At 34.2% G+C, this 18,797-nt stretch overlaps 3 protein-coding genes across 4 annotated transcripts in view; 1 reads left to right on the top strand and 2 right to left on the bottom strand.

The window, feature by feature from the left end:
* The window catches only part of LOC118739565 (ATP-dependent Clp protease ATP-binding subunit clpX-like, mitochondrial), a 17,727-nt gene extending 12,203 nt beyond the window's left edge, over positions 1 to 5,524 (bottom strand). Inside the window, exon 1 of the mRNA XM_036470962.1 lies at positions 5,044 to 5,524. Coding sequence (XP_036326855.1) covers positions 5,044 to 5,116 — 73 coding nt within the window. The 5' untranslated portion in view covers positions 5,117 to 5,524. The remainder of the gene's footprint in view (positions 1 to 5,043) is intronic.
* A 925-nt stretch (positions 5,525 to 6,449) lies between these two features.
* LOC118750702 (surfeit locus protein 6 homolog) lies at positions 6,450 to 7,604 on the bottom strand. The gene is made up of 2 exons (XM_036485437.1): positions 7,379 to 7,604; positions 6,450 to 7,284 (listed from the first exon to the last, which is right to left on the bottom strand). The coding sequence occupies exons 1-2, from the start codon at positions 7,482 to 7,484 to the stop codon at positions 6,509 to 6,511; spliced, it is 882 nt and encodes a 293-aa protein (XP_036341330.1). The 5' UTR covers positions 7,485 to 7,604; the 3' UTR covers positions 6,450 to 6,508.
* Positions 7,605 to 9,296: 1,692 nt separating this feature from the next.
* The window catches only part of LOC118739519 (rho GTPase-activating protein 92B), a 73,100-nt gene continuing 63,599 nt past the window's right edge, over positions 9,297 to 18,797 (top strand). For both annotated transcript variants that reach the window (XM_036470901.1, XM_036470893.1), the window contains exons 1-3: positions 9,297 to 9,526; positions 9,907 to 10,148; positions 13,873 to 14,048. In XM_036470901.1, the coding sequence (XP_036326794.1) occupies positions 9,477 to 9,526; positions 9,907 to 10,148; positions 13,873 to 14,048 (468 nt within the window). In that variant the 5' untranslated portion in view covers positions 9,297 to 9,476. The remainder of the gene's footprint in view (positions 9,527 to 9,906; positions 10,149 to 13,872; positions 14,049 to 18,797) is intronic.

Here is an 18,797-nt window from a genome sequence, read left to right as displayed (position 1 = left end):
GAATTCGGAATACAGAACCGCAACCTATTTATACAGTCCAGCATATTTATTTATGGCCAAAAATACGATAGCAAAGGCAACTGTAGAGCAAGCGGTTGGAAATAATTCTTCCGTTTCCGCTTGAACAACAAAAAATTTAAGCATCAAGAAAAATAGTTTTCATAAAAAAAAAACTACCTCGCGTCTGTGCAGACAATCTATGAGTATTTTATTTTACAGTAAAGTATAAATAAATACTTGTTTATGACACACAAATTTCATTTCACGCACGGATTGAATCTCAAACTACAATTTATTTGTTTAGTTACTTAGAACGATGATATGGCGTGTTTGTGTTATAACAACCGTCAAAGGCAAACACAAATTAAAAATTTCAAGTTCAGCTTACAAATACAAAAACAAATAAAGCGGCTTAAGTAAGCAGTATACACAACTACATGCATACATACATGGATTGGTATAAAGACAAAAACCAACAAAATGTTTAATGGAATAGCTGCATAGCAAATTTATTGCCAAAGATAATCGATATACATATATACATATAAACATACATACATACAGTGACGAACAAAAGTATTGGCACAGTGAATTTTTCGCAATATATGCAAAGTTTTTTATTCTAATTTATTTTCGATAATTTTTTTTTTTAAATATAGTTCATTCTTCACCAAAAAAACATAAAAATAAAATCTCTAAAATTTTAGGCAATCTCAGGAAAATTTTAAAAATTTGCGCACTAATTTGCAACTTTATATTCAGATTTAAAAAAAAAAAATCTCTCTGTATGCAGTATATAGCCCATAGAAAATTGCGTTCATATTTGGCAATTTTTTAGTGGAAGATGTTGCTCATTTGCTCCATGCAAAAAATAATTGTCGGAACATATTTTGTATGGAAGAACCTGAGTGAAAAAAAATAATTGTCAAAAATCAATACTTCAAACTTGCAATTTGTTAGACTAAAATTGGATCAGCTATAAAACTGCATACTAAGAATTTTTCTAAAAAATCTGAATAGAAAGTTGCAAATTTATTAAATTTTCCTGAGATTGCCTAAAATTTTAGAGATTTTATTTTTGTTTTTTTTGGTGAAGAATGAACTAAATTTTTACAAAAAATTATCGAAAAAAAAATAAAAAACTTTGCATACATTGCAAAAAATTCACTGTGCCAATACTTTTGTTCGTCACTGTATGTATGTACATATAAGAAAGAAGAAGTGCAAAAAGAGGAAGTAAATTTATTTGCTTTGATTACAGAGGAACGCCAGCAATAAAAGAGTTGTAGTAGTAAAAATTAAAAAAAAAAAAAAAAAAAAAAAAAAAAAACTGAACAATGGCCTTCACAGCGGTCGCGGACGAGGTGCCCACAGAGTATATTTTTCGAACAAATCGATTCTTTAAAAAGGCATTGGAAATGTGCGTAAGTGCGATCCAAAGCCAAAAGTCGCCACAAAATTTTTTTTTTTTAAATATGTATCAACATCGATTTGTGGAAAATCACCACGCGTAAAGAAAATACTGGAGAAACAACAAGTTAAGAACAATAAAATGTAAAACAAAAAAAAAGCAGCTGTAAAACGCAAAGATAAACGAAAGCCAAAAACAGTGGGTGTACAGTTTAAAGCAAAATTTCAAATGAAAATAAAAATTTTTTGTTTTCTGCTATGTTTTGCTTTGCTCATTTTTTGAATTTCACCATATTCACTTTAAGTTCTTAGTCCTGATTGTAGTCAAAAACCAAAAAGTGAATGATTGCTCTTTGTTTCAGTCAGAATTTTCGAAATTTCAAGCCTTTCAAACCTTAGTTTTACCGACCAGTTTTAGCTATTTTTCTTTTGTTTTTTGATACAAGCACGATAAAATCCACATTTCACACTTTGTACAAAAATTACAAAAATTCAAAATAGCATTTAAAGGCAAAAACGGTCTATAAAGGTAAAAAATTTAAACGACTAAAGAGTAGAATCCTCCTGCCACATAGGCCAAGAATAGTAGCTCTATGATGCCATATTGAATTCTAATCGCATTCGATGTCATGAGCTTTACCGATGTTCTTAGTTACAACTGTGGAATCTCAGCACAGTATTAAATACATATCGTCGTTTAAAGTACAAAACCGCGTATCAACAATATGCAAAACCGCGTATGTGAGGTTGCATAAATAATTTTCTAGAGAGTAAAAACACTTAAATTTCAAAACGTTTCTCTTTTTTATAATGCAATCGCATTTCTGGCTGGTATATTTCAGGACGAAAGGATAAGGATTGAGGCAAGAGCTTGTGTGAGCAAATCCAATTTTTGGCAGCAAATGCCAATTACGCGGTTTTGCAGAATGACAATACGCGGCTTTGTACTTTAAACGACGATATATACATAGCTGTGTCAAATTTCAGTACGTTGGCTTAAGCGGTTCCAGAGGACATGTTCACTTTGTATAGGAGGTGCCACGGCCCTTTTTCCAATAGCTCCCAGTTTTCGTCTTAAGTAGGATATTTAAAATGTATGCATCCGTGCCAAGTATCAGTTCGCCAGCGTAGTTGGTTTAAGCGATATATTGATCATGTATTTATATACGTAGATACATAGAAGACAGCAAAAAAAAATTTACTTGAAAAACATTGCAAATACATATTTGTCAAAAATCATCATGAACTCACTTTCAATCGCTAGGTTATATGTTGTACATACAGATTATATGTATGTACATTAGGGTGGTCCAAAAATGCACGTGAAAAAGTAAAGTAGGAATTTTTATGCTGTCACCCTCTAGGCTTGTTCTATATACCCCGCTCAAAGCGCTCAAGGGTTTCCATGTATTTGATATGGAAAAAAAAACCTTTCGTAAAAATGGTATAGAATTCTTGAAAATCAATATTTTTCGACCGGAAAACTCTGTTTCTCTTCAGAAGACTCCCAATAATAATACAAAATTTTTACCATTTTTCTTCATTCTCACCTAAACTCACTAACACCTCAAACTGCGAACTATTTCGGATTATTATAGAGATTATCGGGAATAAATTGGAACTTTCAAGTCTATTTCGGCACTCCCGGGATTTGCGGAAATATTTCCAAATTTTCGTTGTAATTATCGATCTTGATATGAATAGATTTATCGACTTTTTAATTTATATATTTATCGATATGAGAATCGATTTTTTATTGATAAGATATTGATATATTTAGTTTCGCAAAACCCGAAACAGTTACTAGAAACCCGAAAATACTGAAATAGTTTCGAAAGTCTCGAAGTAGTCTCGAAGATCCCCAGAAAAATAGTCTCGACAAACCAAAAATCTCGGAATAATCTCGAAAATTCTGAAATATGTAGTCTCAAAAATGCCGAAGTAGCCTCGAAAATACCGCAACAGTCTCCTAAATCTTGATATTTACTAGTGGCTTTATTCATAAAAAATAAAGTAGGTTTAAAGAGCTTTATAAATTGACGTTTTCATACATTTTCCAATTTATAAACCTTTTATAAGACTACTTTATTTTGTATGAATAAGGCCAGTTTATACGCACGTATTATTTGAAAAATGGTAAACTTTGCCGTATAAACGCTGGGTTAATTTTTTGTTGTCAAATAACTAAATCGCGCAAATAAGTAATGATTAGTGGTACTATTTGCAAATAAGCGCAAGACGCCAAGACGTTGCCACAGTGAGTTAGGTGTTTGCAAATTACTTTTATTCGCAAATAGCTTACGTATAAACATAAGTAGTAATAGTAATCCTAGACATCTCAAAACAGTCTAGAAAATTCTGAACTAGTCTCGAAAATCTCTAATTTCACACTGAGTAAATAGCAAGTATTTAGTATTTAATCAAGTCATAAGTACTAAGAAGTTTTGTATCCAGTATTTTGTGAAGCCATAAATACTAAGTACTTTTGTTTGCAGTATTTAGTAAAGACAAAGCGTCTAAATACTTTTTTCCGAGAAGAGTCTACGCAAGATTTATAGCCTTTACATATGACCACAAAGCCTGAAGTGTAGGTGCGACCTGTAATAAAGAGTTATAGGCCTTTAAAGGCTGTCAATAAATGAATAAATAAATAAATAAATACCGCAAACGATTTAGCGATGACCTGTGTGAGCCTTACAACGATATAGACATAGTGCAGCGAATTAAAATCCAGCGGCTCCACTGGCTAGGTCATGTCGTTCGAATGAACAACAACGCTCCAGCTCTGAAAGTATTCAACGCTGATCGTGATGCTAGTAACAGAGGAAGAGGAAGGCCTCCTCTGCGTTGGAAAGACCAGGTGGTGAAGCATTTTGCTTCACTTGGCATTTCCAATTGGAGTCAGTTGCCACAGAGAGAAACCACTTGCGTTCTTAGAGAATTGTTTGTTATTCAGCAAATATACATAAATGAATCTTGTTGTTGTAGTTGTGGCGGTTACAACTACCCCGCCCAGATCGGTGGTATCTCAGTCGTTGTCGTCAAGCTTAACTAACGGAAGACCCAAGAAGCGTGCAGCCTCTAAAGGGTCTGTTCACAGGGACAAAGGCGTTACCTGTGTGGGGTTTTGCGGGCATGTGAAGGGTTATTTCGAGTCGTGGGGTGTCTCTCCGCATACCGGACATTCATAAATGGATCTGTAATTAACTGGAGTTCGTGGACTAAATCTCAGCGTGGGAAACTCATTCTTTACGATAAATTTTGCTGTTATTGCTGGCGCAGTACGTCATTTCTCACTTGGGTGTATATGTGCATGGCACAAAAAACAACTCAGTGGAATATGTATATTAAAAAAGAACAGCAAACAACGAAAAAACAAAAACAAAACTTAATAGCACCACACTCTACATTTGTATAATAAAACGATCGTGTATGTATGTATATCGCATACACGGGTACAACGTCAGCGCTTGCGATCGTTTAGCCAATCTGGGAGATTTGTATGATTACACAAAAAGAAAACAAGTTGTAGAGCAGCATCTAACCTTCGTTATCCTTTTCGTCCATAATGTGGCTTGTTATTTTTTTATCTTTCACTTATATCTAATAACATTTGATGGACTTTCGACTCACCTCTAAGCCAATAATAATTTTGTCCAAATCTTGGCAGCTGTGACAGCAGCACAAAGTGGCGTACAACACTCATAATTCCACTGAATTTTTGCCCTGCACTTTTTTATGATTCTATAACAATTGCTGTTCTAATTTCGCTATAACAATCTTGTAATCTTTCTGCTTGATATCTTATACAGCTAGGTGAATTTATTGGACGCAAATTAATTTTAATGGAAGCCTTATACTGTGGCTATGAAGTGGTCACGTTTTTGCTACACTGCTGTGCTCCGTTGGTCGTCCTCGTTGCCGTTTACTCGGCACTAGGCGCTTCTTTGCCCGATCGCGATCACTGTTTGCACTTTTTGGCGATATTAAACGCGTATATTACTAACTCTTTATAAGCCTTTTCAATTTGGAAAATTTTTCTTTATAAGACGTAATTCGTTATGAGTTTTGGCGAACGAGAAACACTTTGTCAAAATATATTTACAACTAGGCATGGGTAACATTGCGCTGCGCCACCGTTCCTGGAGTTGCCGCGCTAATACCAAGATATGAATAGCGCTAGCGCCATTAACGCCAAGAAATACATGAGACAAACACACAATTCGCCTTACTTCTTGGTTTTTGCTTTTGAGTGGTGAGAATGCCAGAAACTTATGTATATTGGCGAATTTAAAGCTTTATTCAAGAAAGATGAGAATATCGTGGCATTTACTACATTCCTAGCAGTTAAATTCGGTTGGTGGTACAAGCGTTGCACAGCAAAAAATTAAAGAAATATTAGGCATGACACCACTGTGTTGTGTATAACACTTGTCGGTGGGTACTGTGGTGACACTTAGGTGACGTCGTGTTCAAATCAGTACACTGCGCTATTGCGCTGAGTTAAAGCGCTGACACCATAGGTGCTGCCGGCGTATTGAGCTAGCGCCATATTAATTGCGCTATCGCCCACTATTCCTCTTTGCTATTTTCTTTGTTCTTCTTCTTATATTTTAGCCAGGGTTGCTTTTTTCAGAGTAGAGAACCGATTCCACAAACCATACCCAACAAAACAACAACCACAAACAAACCGATTCGAGCTACTTGTCATAACCGATTCGTGCCAGCGTATAATTGTCCCAAACCAACTAATCAAAATCGCTATGTCGTCTATTGTTAATATAGTATAATATATACAATACAATTCGGCAAAATGGTTAATATCATTAACTTCAGCGTACCCAAATTATATAGAAATGACCTATCATTTCCCTTTTGTCGGGTTTTAATGGCCACTATGTTTATTTTTTGACGAAGTGTTGAATACGGCCTACACACAACGAATTTTTGAAATTTTTCGACTGAATTTCATAACGGAAAACGTTCCAAAAATATTTTGTTTGAATGGAAGTTTAATGAACAGTCAGATGAAGGTTGAATACATTTTAAGTCAGATTGCTTGTTCTTTAAATTTTTTTTATTACATTAATAAGAACCATTAAAAACCAGGTATTACCCGCCCTTTTTTGGATAACTTCTTCAGTTTCGTTGACTTCTTATCATTAATGCGCTTGTTTATATTTTCTTGTCGCTTCTTCTGCCTATGCTCTATGCCGGACTCGACCTTCTGCTTGCGCTCCACCCACTCCTTCTTGGACTTCTTCTTCTCGGTCTTCCGCTTTTTAATGGCTTTGTACAGCAATTTGGGATCGTCTTTTACTTTTTTGCCCTCAATCTTATCAAATGCTTTTTTCCAGGCAATTTCGCTTTTGATCTCTGCCGCCTTTTCGACCTCGCCCTTTTCTTTTAACTCATTGATTTTCTTATCTGTCTGCTTAATTTTCTTCAAAATCTCTCGTGGGTTCTGATGTGACTTTTTCACCTTAGCACCTGGATGTGATGCGAAGTCAAATTTGGAAAAAACAATTTTGCCTTCTTCATTGAAGACAGGTTTTGGGATTAATTTCTTTATATCCTTTTTATCCGCATTTTCATCATTGCCCGCATTAGATAGTTTCTGTTGCTCATTTTTGATGGATTTCGCTGCAGAAACTAATATTTTCTTAACTTCCTTATTTTTTCTCAGTTTCTTAGCTTCACGCTTCTTTTTTGAACGTTCTGACGCTGGACGTTTTTTAGCTTTCATTTTGTTTTTGATTATGTTGAGACGATCCTGGAGCTCATCGATGGGTGTTGCTTTGCGGGCACCCAATGCATGCTTGGCCTTTGCAGCAGATTTGTCATTATTGAGCAGATATTCATCATATTGAACATCTGAAATTAATAATGTTTGGGGACATGCATTTGCATGATTATGCATTTGTAAATATTTGTTTTGTTTCCTTTGCAATGATCATTAGTAACTCGCCTTCTATTGAATCTGGTACGTTGTAGGTCAGCAACATATCCATAATGCGTTCATTCTCTGTGCGCATTAGCGACATCAAGCCGCGTTTATCTAGTTGTACAGTCATTATAGATAATTTATTGCCATTACTTTATTTAAACTTGAACAAATTTTCCAAAAAGTTTCTATTCCACACGTGCGTACCAAACGAAAACATCGGTAAAAAACGGCAGATTGAATTGTCAAATTTGGCAGCCGTACGTTCAGTAAAACTACAATACGTGTCTACACTGAAGAAAATTTAGAAGAGTAGAAAGTTTAGGTGCAGCGAATTTTTTACAATACGAGCAGCTATTTTTAAAATAATTAATTTTTCGCAAATTTTTTATAAAAATATGGTTAATTCTACAACAAAAACCCTTAAACCAAGATTCCAAACCGTTTGCAAAATTAAAGAAAATTCCACAAAATTTTATTCAAATATTGCACTTTTTATTTACGCCCTCTAGACAAAAGCTGAGTATGCAGTGTTATAGCCCATTCAATTTTATTATAATAAAGTGCAAGTATGAGGAAGCCAGGACTTACCTTTGACTTTTGGCATTTTTTTGTGTAGAAGCTGTCGCATATTTTTTCCTTACAAACATCATCGAACATTATTTTATATGGAGAAAATGACCGGCACCTTCCACAAAAAAATTGATATTTTCCTCTTCGGGCTCCTACAAGCTGCAAGGAAAGAGCATGTCAGACAGGGAAACATTTCCAACTTCTCCACGCGATTCGCCGTCAAGTTAATAAAGAGAAATTTTATTTCCACCTTTCGGAAATCATTTTTAGAAATTAAAGATAAAATCAGTGACTGCAACTGAAAGATCGAAAATCAGTTTCGGAATTATATTTCAATTTGCTCGTGCTGCACAAGCAATTTTTATTTCTTCTGCAATTGCTGTCAAACTAATCGAGTGTGCCGTATATATAATAGATTAATCTTCAAATTGAAAATAAAGAAAGCAATTTCCCGAAAGTCATTCTGTTCACACAGACAAAAAGCGTTTATAGAAATTTTCCATGCAATCCGCCTTTTGGAAATAAAAACCTCTTTAGAAAGACACCTTACATAGTAGGTGTCACTGCTCATGCAGCTGCCTTTATTAATTTCTCAATTTGACAGTCTTTTCGAAATATATTGCATTTCCAAATCTGACACGCTCTGAAGTCTCATGAAAATAGGAGTAATAATTAGAGTAGAGAGTTCTGTAGATTGAGGTATGTAATCCTGGGGGTGTTCCTGGGCCGGAGCCCGAAAGCCGCAGGCCATCCGCCGAGAGTTACAGGGAGTCTACGTCACCGGAACGGTTTATATCTGGCCAAGGACTATCACTAGAGCACCATTCCCCAAAAAGTATGTGGTGAATTTATATGCTGTTACATAACCCTGAATCAACTAACAAGATCACGCAAGCTGAAAATAATGAAAACAGTAAATTTCTGAGAAGACGTACAAGGCGCGGTGATAAAGTGCGATTATATTGGTATTTATTATAAAATACAATAAGTGAAACTCGATGACAATAAGCAAAAAGTCGGAAGAGAAATTATTTTATTAAATTATTAATTTAATTTTTTGGACTTTATTCTTTTAAGTTGGAAAGTGGGAGGCGCCACGGTCCCTTAATTTTTTTGTACTGCCTCAAACTAATCTATAATACTAGAAACTTCTCACTTTAGTTTTATAAAAACTACAGTGTTATAAGTTTCGTTATCGTTTTAAGAGGTATTTGCATATAGGGAGATAACAGTCCGCTACCAAAATTTACAAAATACCAAATAAACTTTACACACTACACTGTGCGCAAAGCTATCTGCTGCCGTGAAACACACCCTATTGAATCAAGTGTCAAGTGTCAAATATATCATTGAACATACGCAACAAAGCTTCACTGACTTGAGTTGATTGTTCGCATTTGTCGATGATAGAAGAAAAGGATGACTAATTTTTATGTTTACTGCAAAAATTAAAGAAAAATATCTAAACATTTAAGTGTAGAAAACAAAACAAAGTTATTCGATTGCTAAAATATAGTCAGGCGCGGTATAATTGTGAAGTGTTGCAAGAATGAAGAAACAATTCACGAAAATCAAAATTGCAGCTGAGAATTTGGGGAGGTGAGTGGTGACGACGTTGGAAGTTGATTGGATATCTCATAGTCATGAGCCCACGAACCAGACACAATGGTGTGGCAGTGTGTTCTATAGAAATATATTTACATATATAAAATGCCGATACAATAAGCGGAATGAGCTTGTAGCCGTGGATGCACTAGGGGCTACCCAGCCTTCAGCTGGTTTGTTTAGGGTGGAAATAATGTCTGTGTGCTAAGGTGGGGTGCTGTGTCGGTATTTTGCAAATATGTAATGTTCTGTAGCCACTACTCTTAACATAGAGGATGTGGAACTAGGGTTATGGAGCAAAACAAATGAAATGATTTAACTTTTTCGTTTCTTTTTTTCTCTTTTCATGTACCTAACTACTCATTAAATTAAAGATCAAATAAATCTGATTGCAAGGATTCAGAGCTGGAAATAATTGAAAAACAAGTAGACAAGTATAAAGATGTACTGGAGAAAATGGTGCGAAAATTGCCGGCTGTTAGTTCGACGACTGACACACAGGACCGTGATAAACGTATCAAAAAGAATAGCCACTACAAAATCGGACAGGCACTAGAAGAGTCATCTAAAGATCTCTCCAAAGAAATGCCGTTACATCACGTCTTATCAAATTGCGGTGCGTATGTATGATGACAAAAAAAAAAACGATTGTATGGTTGTGGGTAGGGAAGACATGGCATAAAAGCCAATATATTGTGTGCACAATTTGAAAATATAAGTATATATGCACAAGCTATTGTAGTTAGTAGAGCTTAAGTGTACCATGCACGCAAATCTAGGGAGTGGTACAGCGAATATCAGCAATACATCGCCAATAACGACGTTAAAATATCACCCAACCCTACACGATGCCAGAGTAGTCCTTGTTGTTGTAGTAAGGGTTGCGCGGACACTTAAATTCTGCTCTGACTGGAGCAACTGCTGCTTTCGTTTATGTCCATACAAGTGAATTGAGTAATGCGGAAGGCACGTTTGAGCGCTCTTTTGGTATTGCTTTTGCATTACCATTACCATTTTTTTTTAATGATTGCCCAAATGCGTTGTGAACACAAAGTTGGGCTATAGCAATGGGGTCGTTTGGAAATCGACGGGCATTGCTTGATGGTGGCGATGAGTGTGGCGCTGTTGTTGGCCTCGCCTTTTCTATGCTTGGCCTTGTCACGTCGACGTGATAGGGTCGTTTGTAAGCGAAAAAACTGTCATACGACAAAGTCGATGGCGGCTTAAGCAGCAGACAAAAATTGCTCAATTTCCCTTTTGTACACAATTGTGTATTGTGTTTGTTGCACTTTGATGATGATTTAATTTCTATTTGCACTTGCAAATCAATATACTCACCTACATACAAACTATTGTATGTATGCTACTTGCACATTTGTGTGTGCGCATGTTCTAATTATGCTTACGGTAGTGCACTGGTGCAGTCAATTAGCAAATGCATCTATTTATGAGCGTGTTGATTTACGTTTTACTTGCTTTGTTGCAATAAATTCTCTCCATGAGTTAATTCCACGTTCTTTCACATTTGTATGATTATTTTTTTCACTGAGAGGTTTACAAACTATTAGAAATATGCAATTATAAGATTACTAACTCGCAAATAAATTGGCAGCAGATATGAAAGTAACGCTATATTAATTTCGAAACGCTTGAAATGTATGAAAAAATAGATTTATGTATGAAAGCTCCCTGTGGTTCATCTTACGAAGTGAGATACATTTATAATATTTTACTCTATTTAAGCGGCTCGACAGTATGCAAATAATTTTACTTCCGCATTTATCTATTAAACACAAAGTTAGCCCTTTCACCAGCATAGAAATTAAGCATCAATACCAGTCCCGTTGAGAACAATCATTTAAACCGAAAGGATTGCAGCCATAAAACCCAAAAATACTGACTCGCGATCTTCTAAAGTCGTTTTATGCTAAAATAACAACAGGACATACATATCTATGTACATATGTTTATGTATGTAGATGTTCTTCAAAGGAAAATGCTGCAGCCATTATTGCATGAACTTAATAAATTTGCGCCCAAGGGTCATTTCTTTCCAACATTTGTGCTATTATATACCACCTTCTATGTACTTAACAAAGCAGCAGTTTTGTATTTTAATAATCTTTAATTTACTCTATTCTAAGTTCACACATACATTTGTATATATGACCGAGGGCAACATAAGCAGCGTAGTGGCATGCAACCTTTTTATATGTACATAGCATTGCATTCTCCCTTTTGCCTAGTTAGCTGCAACTTGTGAGTGTGACTCGCTTTTTATTATTATCACATTATATTGCTGCTAATTATATAACTATTTCGAAGCGAGGCAATAACGTCTGCATATTATAAAGTTGTATATGTATAACATGCAAGTGCATGTAGTAAATAAACATAAAAGATTGCCAAGTGTTGCTCAGCTGCGAGTTGCCGGTAGGCATGCAACCAAAACTCATGCTTAAGTAAAGTGCGCTTGCAGCCACATTGTGGGAAAATTTCGTTTGTATCCCATGCTGTTGTCAGTGATGGTAACTTTTGTGACTGCTAGCTTTTTTCTATAATTTTACTTTTGTACATAAATATGTATACATATATGTACGTCCATACATTCAGTGCTATGTATTTATCTATGTACAATATTTTATCTTATGCTCACTGGCAGATAACCAGACACAGTCAGTTTGGCTAGACGACTGAGAGTCAAACAAAGCTGCTAGCCAGTCACTCATCATTTGCTTATCCAGTCATCGCTGCTTCCATTACTCGCGCGCAAGCTACAGTTTTTTACCATGGTCTGGCTTGTGCTTTGCCGTCTGCTTTTTTTTATTGTTTATGCTCAGCTATGCATTACATCTACTTATTTTGGTGTTGCAAATATTTAATTGCTTTTGCTTTCTTGTTGCTCTCCGCTTTGTATTGATGCGCGCTTTCGTAGGTGTCAGCATTGTAAATTTTCGTCAATAATTCTTTACAGCCTCTGGTGGAAGTATGTCTGTATCGCAAGGGTGAATGCATATCGCGATGATTTGGTTATAAATAGGAATGGAAAATATTAAAAAATTATATTTTAACTCTTCTAAACCTGTTGCTAGGTTTAGAAAGCTTCTATGCTTTTTAGGTTTAAAAATTCAGTCAATTAGGGATTGACAGGTACGATTTTTTAAGTTATTAAGAAATTTCTGGAGTTTTATTAAGAATTTTATGTGCGTTCTCGAGAGCGCCTATGTATACCCATTCTTTTATTTTATTGGATTTTATTTCAATTTAAGTTATTTTGATATTATGTTATTTTGTTTTATTTAATTTTTTGCTATGTTAATATGTACTAATTTTTACTTTTTATTTATTTTTGGTTATTTTATTTCGTTTTATTTAATTTTTCATTACTTTATTTTAATTTTAACTTAGTTTTATTTTATTTTACACTTGGTATTTTTTATTCAACCATTTTTATTGGTGTTGAGGCCGTTTTTAATGAAAAACTTATTGTGGAAAAGCAACAATAATTTTGAAAAAAATGGTAGAAATGATAGCTAATTCGGAAATCACCACATTTCCTCATCCGACTTCCTTCAGTAGGATTCGAACCGACGAGCCCACTGACTCAGCCAGTTGCCTACGCACTGTGCTAAGTTCGCCTTGTGTATTGTTGTTGATATTTTCTACTATTTCATTTGTTAAGCCAACTACAATCAAGCGCAGCTATTCCAGTGCTATTTAAACTTGATCATGTGGTTTTTGGTTTTGTTAGTTTTTGTTTATAATTCTATTATTAGAATGTTTAACTCTTAGGTGTGCTCGTCCTGTCTTTTTTATTTATTTTTATATTAACGATTTATATAGTCACCTAAATGCAAAAAGTTGTAACTTATAAAAAATTCAAAATTCACTTTTTGATTGCTATGATGGATTTCACCGAATTACAACTCTTTACGAAAAAAAACGTTATTTTACATTGCTTATGGCTCATTCTTACAAATTTCGCATTCACTCTATTCGTTCACAGTCATTTGTGACTTCTTGCCTCATCGCCTTTTCCACACACTTCCAAATGTTAATTATGCAGTTTATTCATGTTTAGCAGCTTTACAGCCCTTTTTTTATTGCTCATCCGACAGTTTTTCCATTTAACAATATTTTTTTGGCGTTTTTGTTTTGCTACTTTCCGTGTAATATATAGTTACACACACATAAGTATGTAAATACATATAAATGTACATAGCATGAATTCATATAAACTTATACATAGTATGAAGTCATGTGCCTATCCATAAAATACATAGTCTGTTGGTTAAGTCAGTCACTAATGCTGTATATATGTATGTATTATTCAATTGCAGGCGAACTTGAGAAGTCAATTGCGGAATGCATCGTCGACAGTGAACTGGAGACGGAAACCGAAGTGGTGCGCCGGTTGAAGCAAATTTTGGACAATGAAATCCAAGAGATCTCATCACTCAAACGCAATGTGTCACGTACGGTGCAGGAATATCAGTCACTAAAGCGTAGCTATGAGGTATTTATGTGTACATTTAATTACATACATGCATACATACATACATATGTATTTATCCACATAAATATACATATGTATACTTATATAGATACTATTTATACAATATATGAGCTTATAAACGTGCAACCAAGCAAGTGACGAGTATAAGCGTGCGCCTGAGAAGTCAGTCTTCTTTATTGTCAACCACCAATTGGGCGTTGAATGCACTCACTTGCTGTTAAGTTTCTTTAAAGTGTTTTCTGCGCTGGCAAACAACAAATTGCATGATAATGTCTAAGTGGTTGAATGGGAATTGTGAAATGAAGGCGGGAAGTAATGAAAGAACGCATGAAAGTAGGAAAGCTATTTAAATGTTCTTATTTCATTATTATTTTGTTTTGCTTTTTGTTATTGTTAAATGCTAATAACAATGAAGGCGTTGACATTATTAGCGTCCGCCACTGCCTTAATCGATTGGAGTGCAGTGGTGTGGCTTTTATGTAAATGATATACTACAACGTTATTAATAAATCCGCTGTCAGCAGACTGTTCCAATGAATGATTCTTGGATGTATCTACTTATGTATCTATCTACTAGCTTAGTTCAACTGGGGAAAAAATTTATAATCAAGCTAGAGTAGTTAATTAGTAACTTTTTTCTTTCATATAGTGACCAACACGCTGTAATGTTCATACTTTCTTACATAAAGTATCCACATACTTGCGGATGGGCGATGACTAGGTCCTGCGGTATTTCATATTTTTATTTATTGTTTTGCGAGTTTATTTATATAAATATGTACGCTCTTATAGACCTATGCATACATATATACTTATATGTATATAAGCAGACAATAGTGATATCAAAATTCTATTGAAGACACGAAACTTTTTTCCATTCATTAAAAATTAACTGCTGGGCCATTATTTAGTGCTATTTATTACTGGTGTTGAGGGTAAATTTGTTTGATCAGTAATTAAGTGGGAATATAAAGATAGGTCAATAATTAGTTTCGAGTGAATAATTAGTTTCGATTGGTTTAGAAGAAGAATGGTTGTTATTTAGTTGTGGCGCCTGGAAAATTCAAACTATCAATATTTTAATACGATTATTGTTTTTTTTTTTTTACTTTGAACTCCTATCACAAGCTCTTGTAGATAAGAAACTAAAATTCGTAAATGAGATAGCAATACTTGTAGCTATGTACGTACATAGTACTACACATAACAAAAATAATGTGGTAAGCGAATTTTAACTTTATTGATTTATGACTTCTTTACATACTTCAGTTAAAAGTAGTTCAAGAGTTAAGTAGCTCCTGGGACCCATTATATACGGCCTGCGTCGAATAAAATTATCCGCCATACTTTTTCCCATACTATTGAAATATTCAAATAATTTTTTTTTTGCTTCTTATTAGCTTGGCATTGAATTGCATAACATATTTAGTACCCATTCGTTTAATAACAAAAAATCAACCTAAGTGGTATTTCAAAAAATTTGCCTAACAAACAAAAAATAGTACCTTACGTTTTAGCCGGTTTTCTTCAGCTTCCTGGAAAGAAATTTGTTACAAGCCGATTTTCGAGGAACTATCGCTGAAAAATTCAGAACAAAAAAGTCAAAAAATTTCCACTTGTCACAATAGAAGTAGCTTATTAGTGACATCGGGTCTAACTACAGTGATATACCAGTCAGCATCAAACTCTGACGTTTTGACGATTTTATTTATTTATATTTTTCATACAAATTTATTTTTTTTTTATAAAAATATAGTTCATTTAACAGCAAAAACCACAATAATCAATATTTTTAGTTTCATGCAGAAACGCAAGAAATACCAAGAAATTCGCATCGAAATTTTCAGTATGCAGTTTTGTATATCTCAGGCCGTGGTCAATGTTTGTGCCAAATTTGATCTAAATCAACCGTCAAGTATGAAGAACAACTTACCTTTCGTAGATAGACTTTATATGAATTAATATAATTTATGTAAGTTAGTTCAATATAATATTTCAACTAATAACTCCTTAGGTTAATTTTAATTTTTAAAACAGGTAGCAATACTCGGCAAAGCTTTTTTTAAGTTCTTTCGTTTGACACTATTATTTGCTTCCATTTAGCCCCTTCTGAAATTGAATTGGAACTTTTTTAACTGGTGGCAACTCTTTTTAAAAATATTTTATAAATAAAGCTTACCTCAACCTCAAAAGTATTTTTGGCATAGAGTTTACTTAAACCTCTCTCTTTTTACACTAACAGCCGGTTTCACCAGCAATTTAAATGGAAAATGATTTTTTTTATTTTCTGCGAATTTCCATATAAAATTTGAAAATTCAAAATCATTTTTCTCTTAAACTGCATTCGTGAAAGTATTCTCAAAATCAAGTTTTATTAAATCACTCTCGTTTGATACTCAAAATATTTGATCTAACTTACTAGTAAAATTGATTTAACTTTTTTTGAATAGGTGGCAACTCTCTTCAAAAATATATTCAAAATTAAGCTTTCTTAAATCTCTTTCGTTTGACTACCAATTTAAACTATTTGATCGAACTTGCTAATCTAATTGATTCTAATTTTTTTTTGAAGAGTTGGAAACCCTCTTCAAAAATATTTTTGGAATAAACCGCTTTTGAACCCTTTCAGCATTGAACTATTTAATTGATTTTATTTTTTATCTATCTGCGCGCTAAAATTCATTGAAATTCGCTCAGTTGTTTTATTCTGAAAGAGAAACAAACTTACTCACACCGTCAATCACAAACTTTCATATTTATAACATTATTGGGATATTCAAATAATACTTCAGTAAAATAATCTGTCTTAAAATACCTATTAAAGGTTTATTTTTTATATACTTTTAATTATTTCCTTTAGTTATTACTAATCGGAATTGATAGGCGATAAATACGTTATCTTCATTGAAATTCCAGCGATTTATTTATTTATGCATTCTTCCAATCTTGGGTTGACGTATACAATTCAATTTTTATTAAGCAAATCAATTTATTTACAATAGGGGTCTTCATTCACATTTCGGTAGTTTTTGTAAACTGCTAGTTGTTACTCGGTAATTTTATCAACTGTGAATGTCCTTACAGCTTACTTTTGTTAGTCTGCTAAATTATGGTTATACACTGTTTCCTGTAAGAAACAAATCAATCGAAAAACAAATTATCAAGCTAGCCACCACGATAATTCGATAAATGGTACACCCAAAATAAAATAATTTTACACAAACAAAATACATGCGGAAAAACTACTGCTTAAAAAAGTAACGAGGTATCAGTTAATACCTGATACTTGAAGCTTAAGTTTGGTGTGAATCCCTTGTATGTTGTTACGGTTTTTTTTTTTTCGTTGACATCACAGCGCAATAGTCGAGTGTTACTTTTGTCATGTAAAAAGCTTGTCAAAAAAATGTTTCTGTTCCGGTATTAAAAAAGAAGCGCCAAAATTCTAACTCCAGATACAAACTCATGGAATTAAAACAAAAATTTTATATCAATTAATTCCTCACCATTAGGCTGTAACTAATAGCTGTCAATATGACGCTTGAACTGGAATGTTTTTGTTTCAATCAAATGCGTGTTTTGAAGAGTTATCGAAATTTGTAAAATTTTGCATTGAAATTCCCCACAAAAAATATTTCACGTCTTTCCTTGTTCCGCTGCTGCTGCCTTGAATATTTTCTTAACTATGCTAATGGTGCGTCTAATCGTTTGTCGCCACGCCCAGCTGCATGCTTGCATACTTTTTAGTTTTTCAATTTTTACAATTTTGGATTTGGATGGTCGGTTACTCAGCGCTGTTAATCAGTTAGTTGGCCAACAATCAGCAATGCCAATTGAAGCAAAAAACACAGTAGACGCAACAACAGCAATAACAAGTCAAGTCAAGCCAAGCCAAGGTTGAATGTCAGTGCGCCAGCTAAACATAATTAAATTGTTGCGTCTTTTACTTTTATTCAACTTTTTGTTTATTTTTTTTTATTATCATCTATACTCGCGTATCTTTGCAATTTTTATTTCAGCTTAACTGACAACTGGCTATTTTTGTTTGGTCTCATTTTATATTTTGTTATGTTATATTCGTATTATTATGATAATGATTATTTTATTTGTTATTGTTTTTTAATTTCTCTTTCGCATGCGATTGTTATGCTTACGCGAAACCGCAGCTCCTCAGCCGCATTCAGTCAACTTGAGCCGGTGAATAATAATCAGCGCTGAATGCGGTCGTCGAACAGTGGTGGTGGTCACTCGAAGTCATTTTTTGCTGTGTAGGGGTTGTGTGTGCGCGCATATATAGGGGGGAGGGGCGGGCAGAGATGGCGGGCGATGCCGTATTATGTTCCAGCTGAGCGCCGGCAGCCAGTTTTGCGGTTGGGCGTGCCGGTGATTACGTTGTGATTGTTTTTTTTTTTTAATCAGTGGAAATATTTAATTTATCATTATCATTTTTGTTGTTGGTGCGTCAGGTTTTGCTTTTACCTTTTCTTTTTAGTTTGTTTTATTGTTATTATTTTCGTTTAAACCTTCAAATGTTGTTGAATAGTTGTTTGTGTTTCTTTATTACTTTTTACTGCACATTGCGCGTTGTTGCTAATAAGTAACTGTTTTTGCGCGACATAAAATGTGACAGTTTTAATTTTGGCATTGTCACCTTTTGCTGTTTGGCGATAACCGCATTTTTATGAGCTCCTTTCATGCTTTCTTATATTTTGTAATGGTTTGGTCATTTGCCAATTTCAAATTGATTTTTTT

Source organism: Rhagoletis pomonella, unplaced genomic scaffold, assembly GCF_013731165.1.
Source record: "Rhagoletis pomonella isolate Grant_MI unplaced genomic scaffold, Rhpom_1.0 Rhpom_scaffold_00001, whole genome shotgun sequence".
NCBI classification, from domain to species: Eukaryota; Metazoa; Arthropoda; class Insecta; order Diptera; family Tephritidae; genus Rhagoletis; species Rhagoletis pomonella.
Note: the sequence above shows the minus strand (reverse complement) of the source record. Positions and strands in the feature narration are given on the sequence as shown.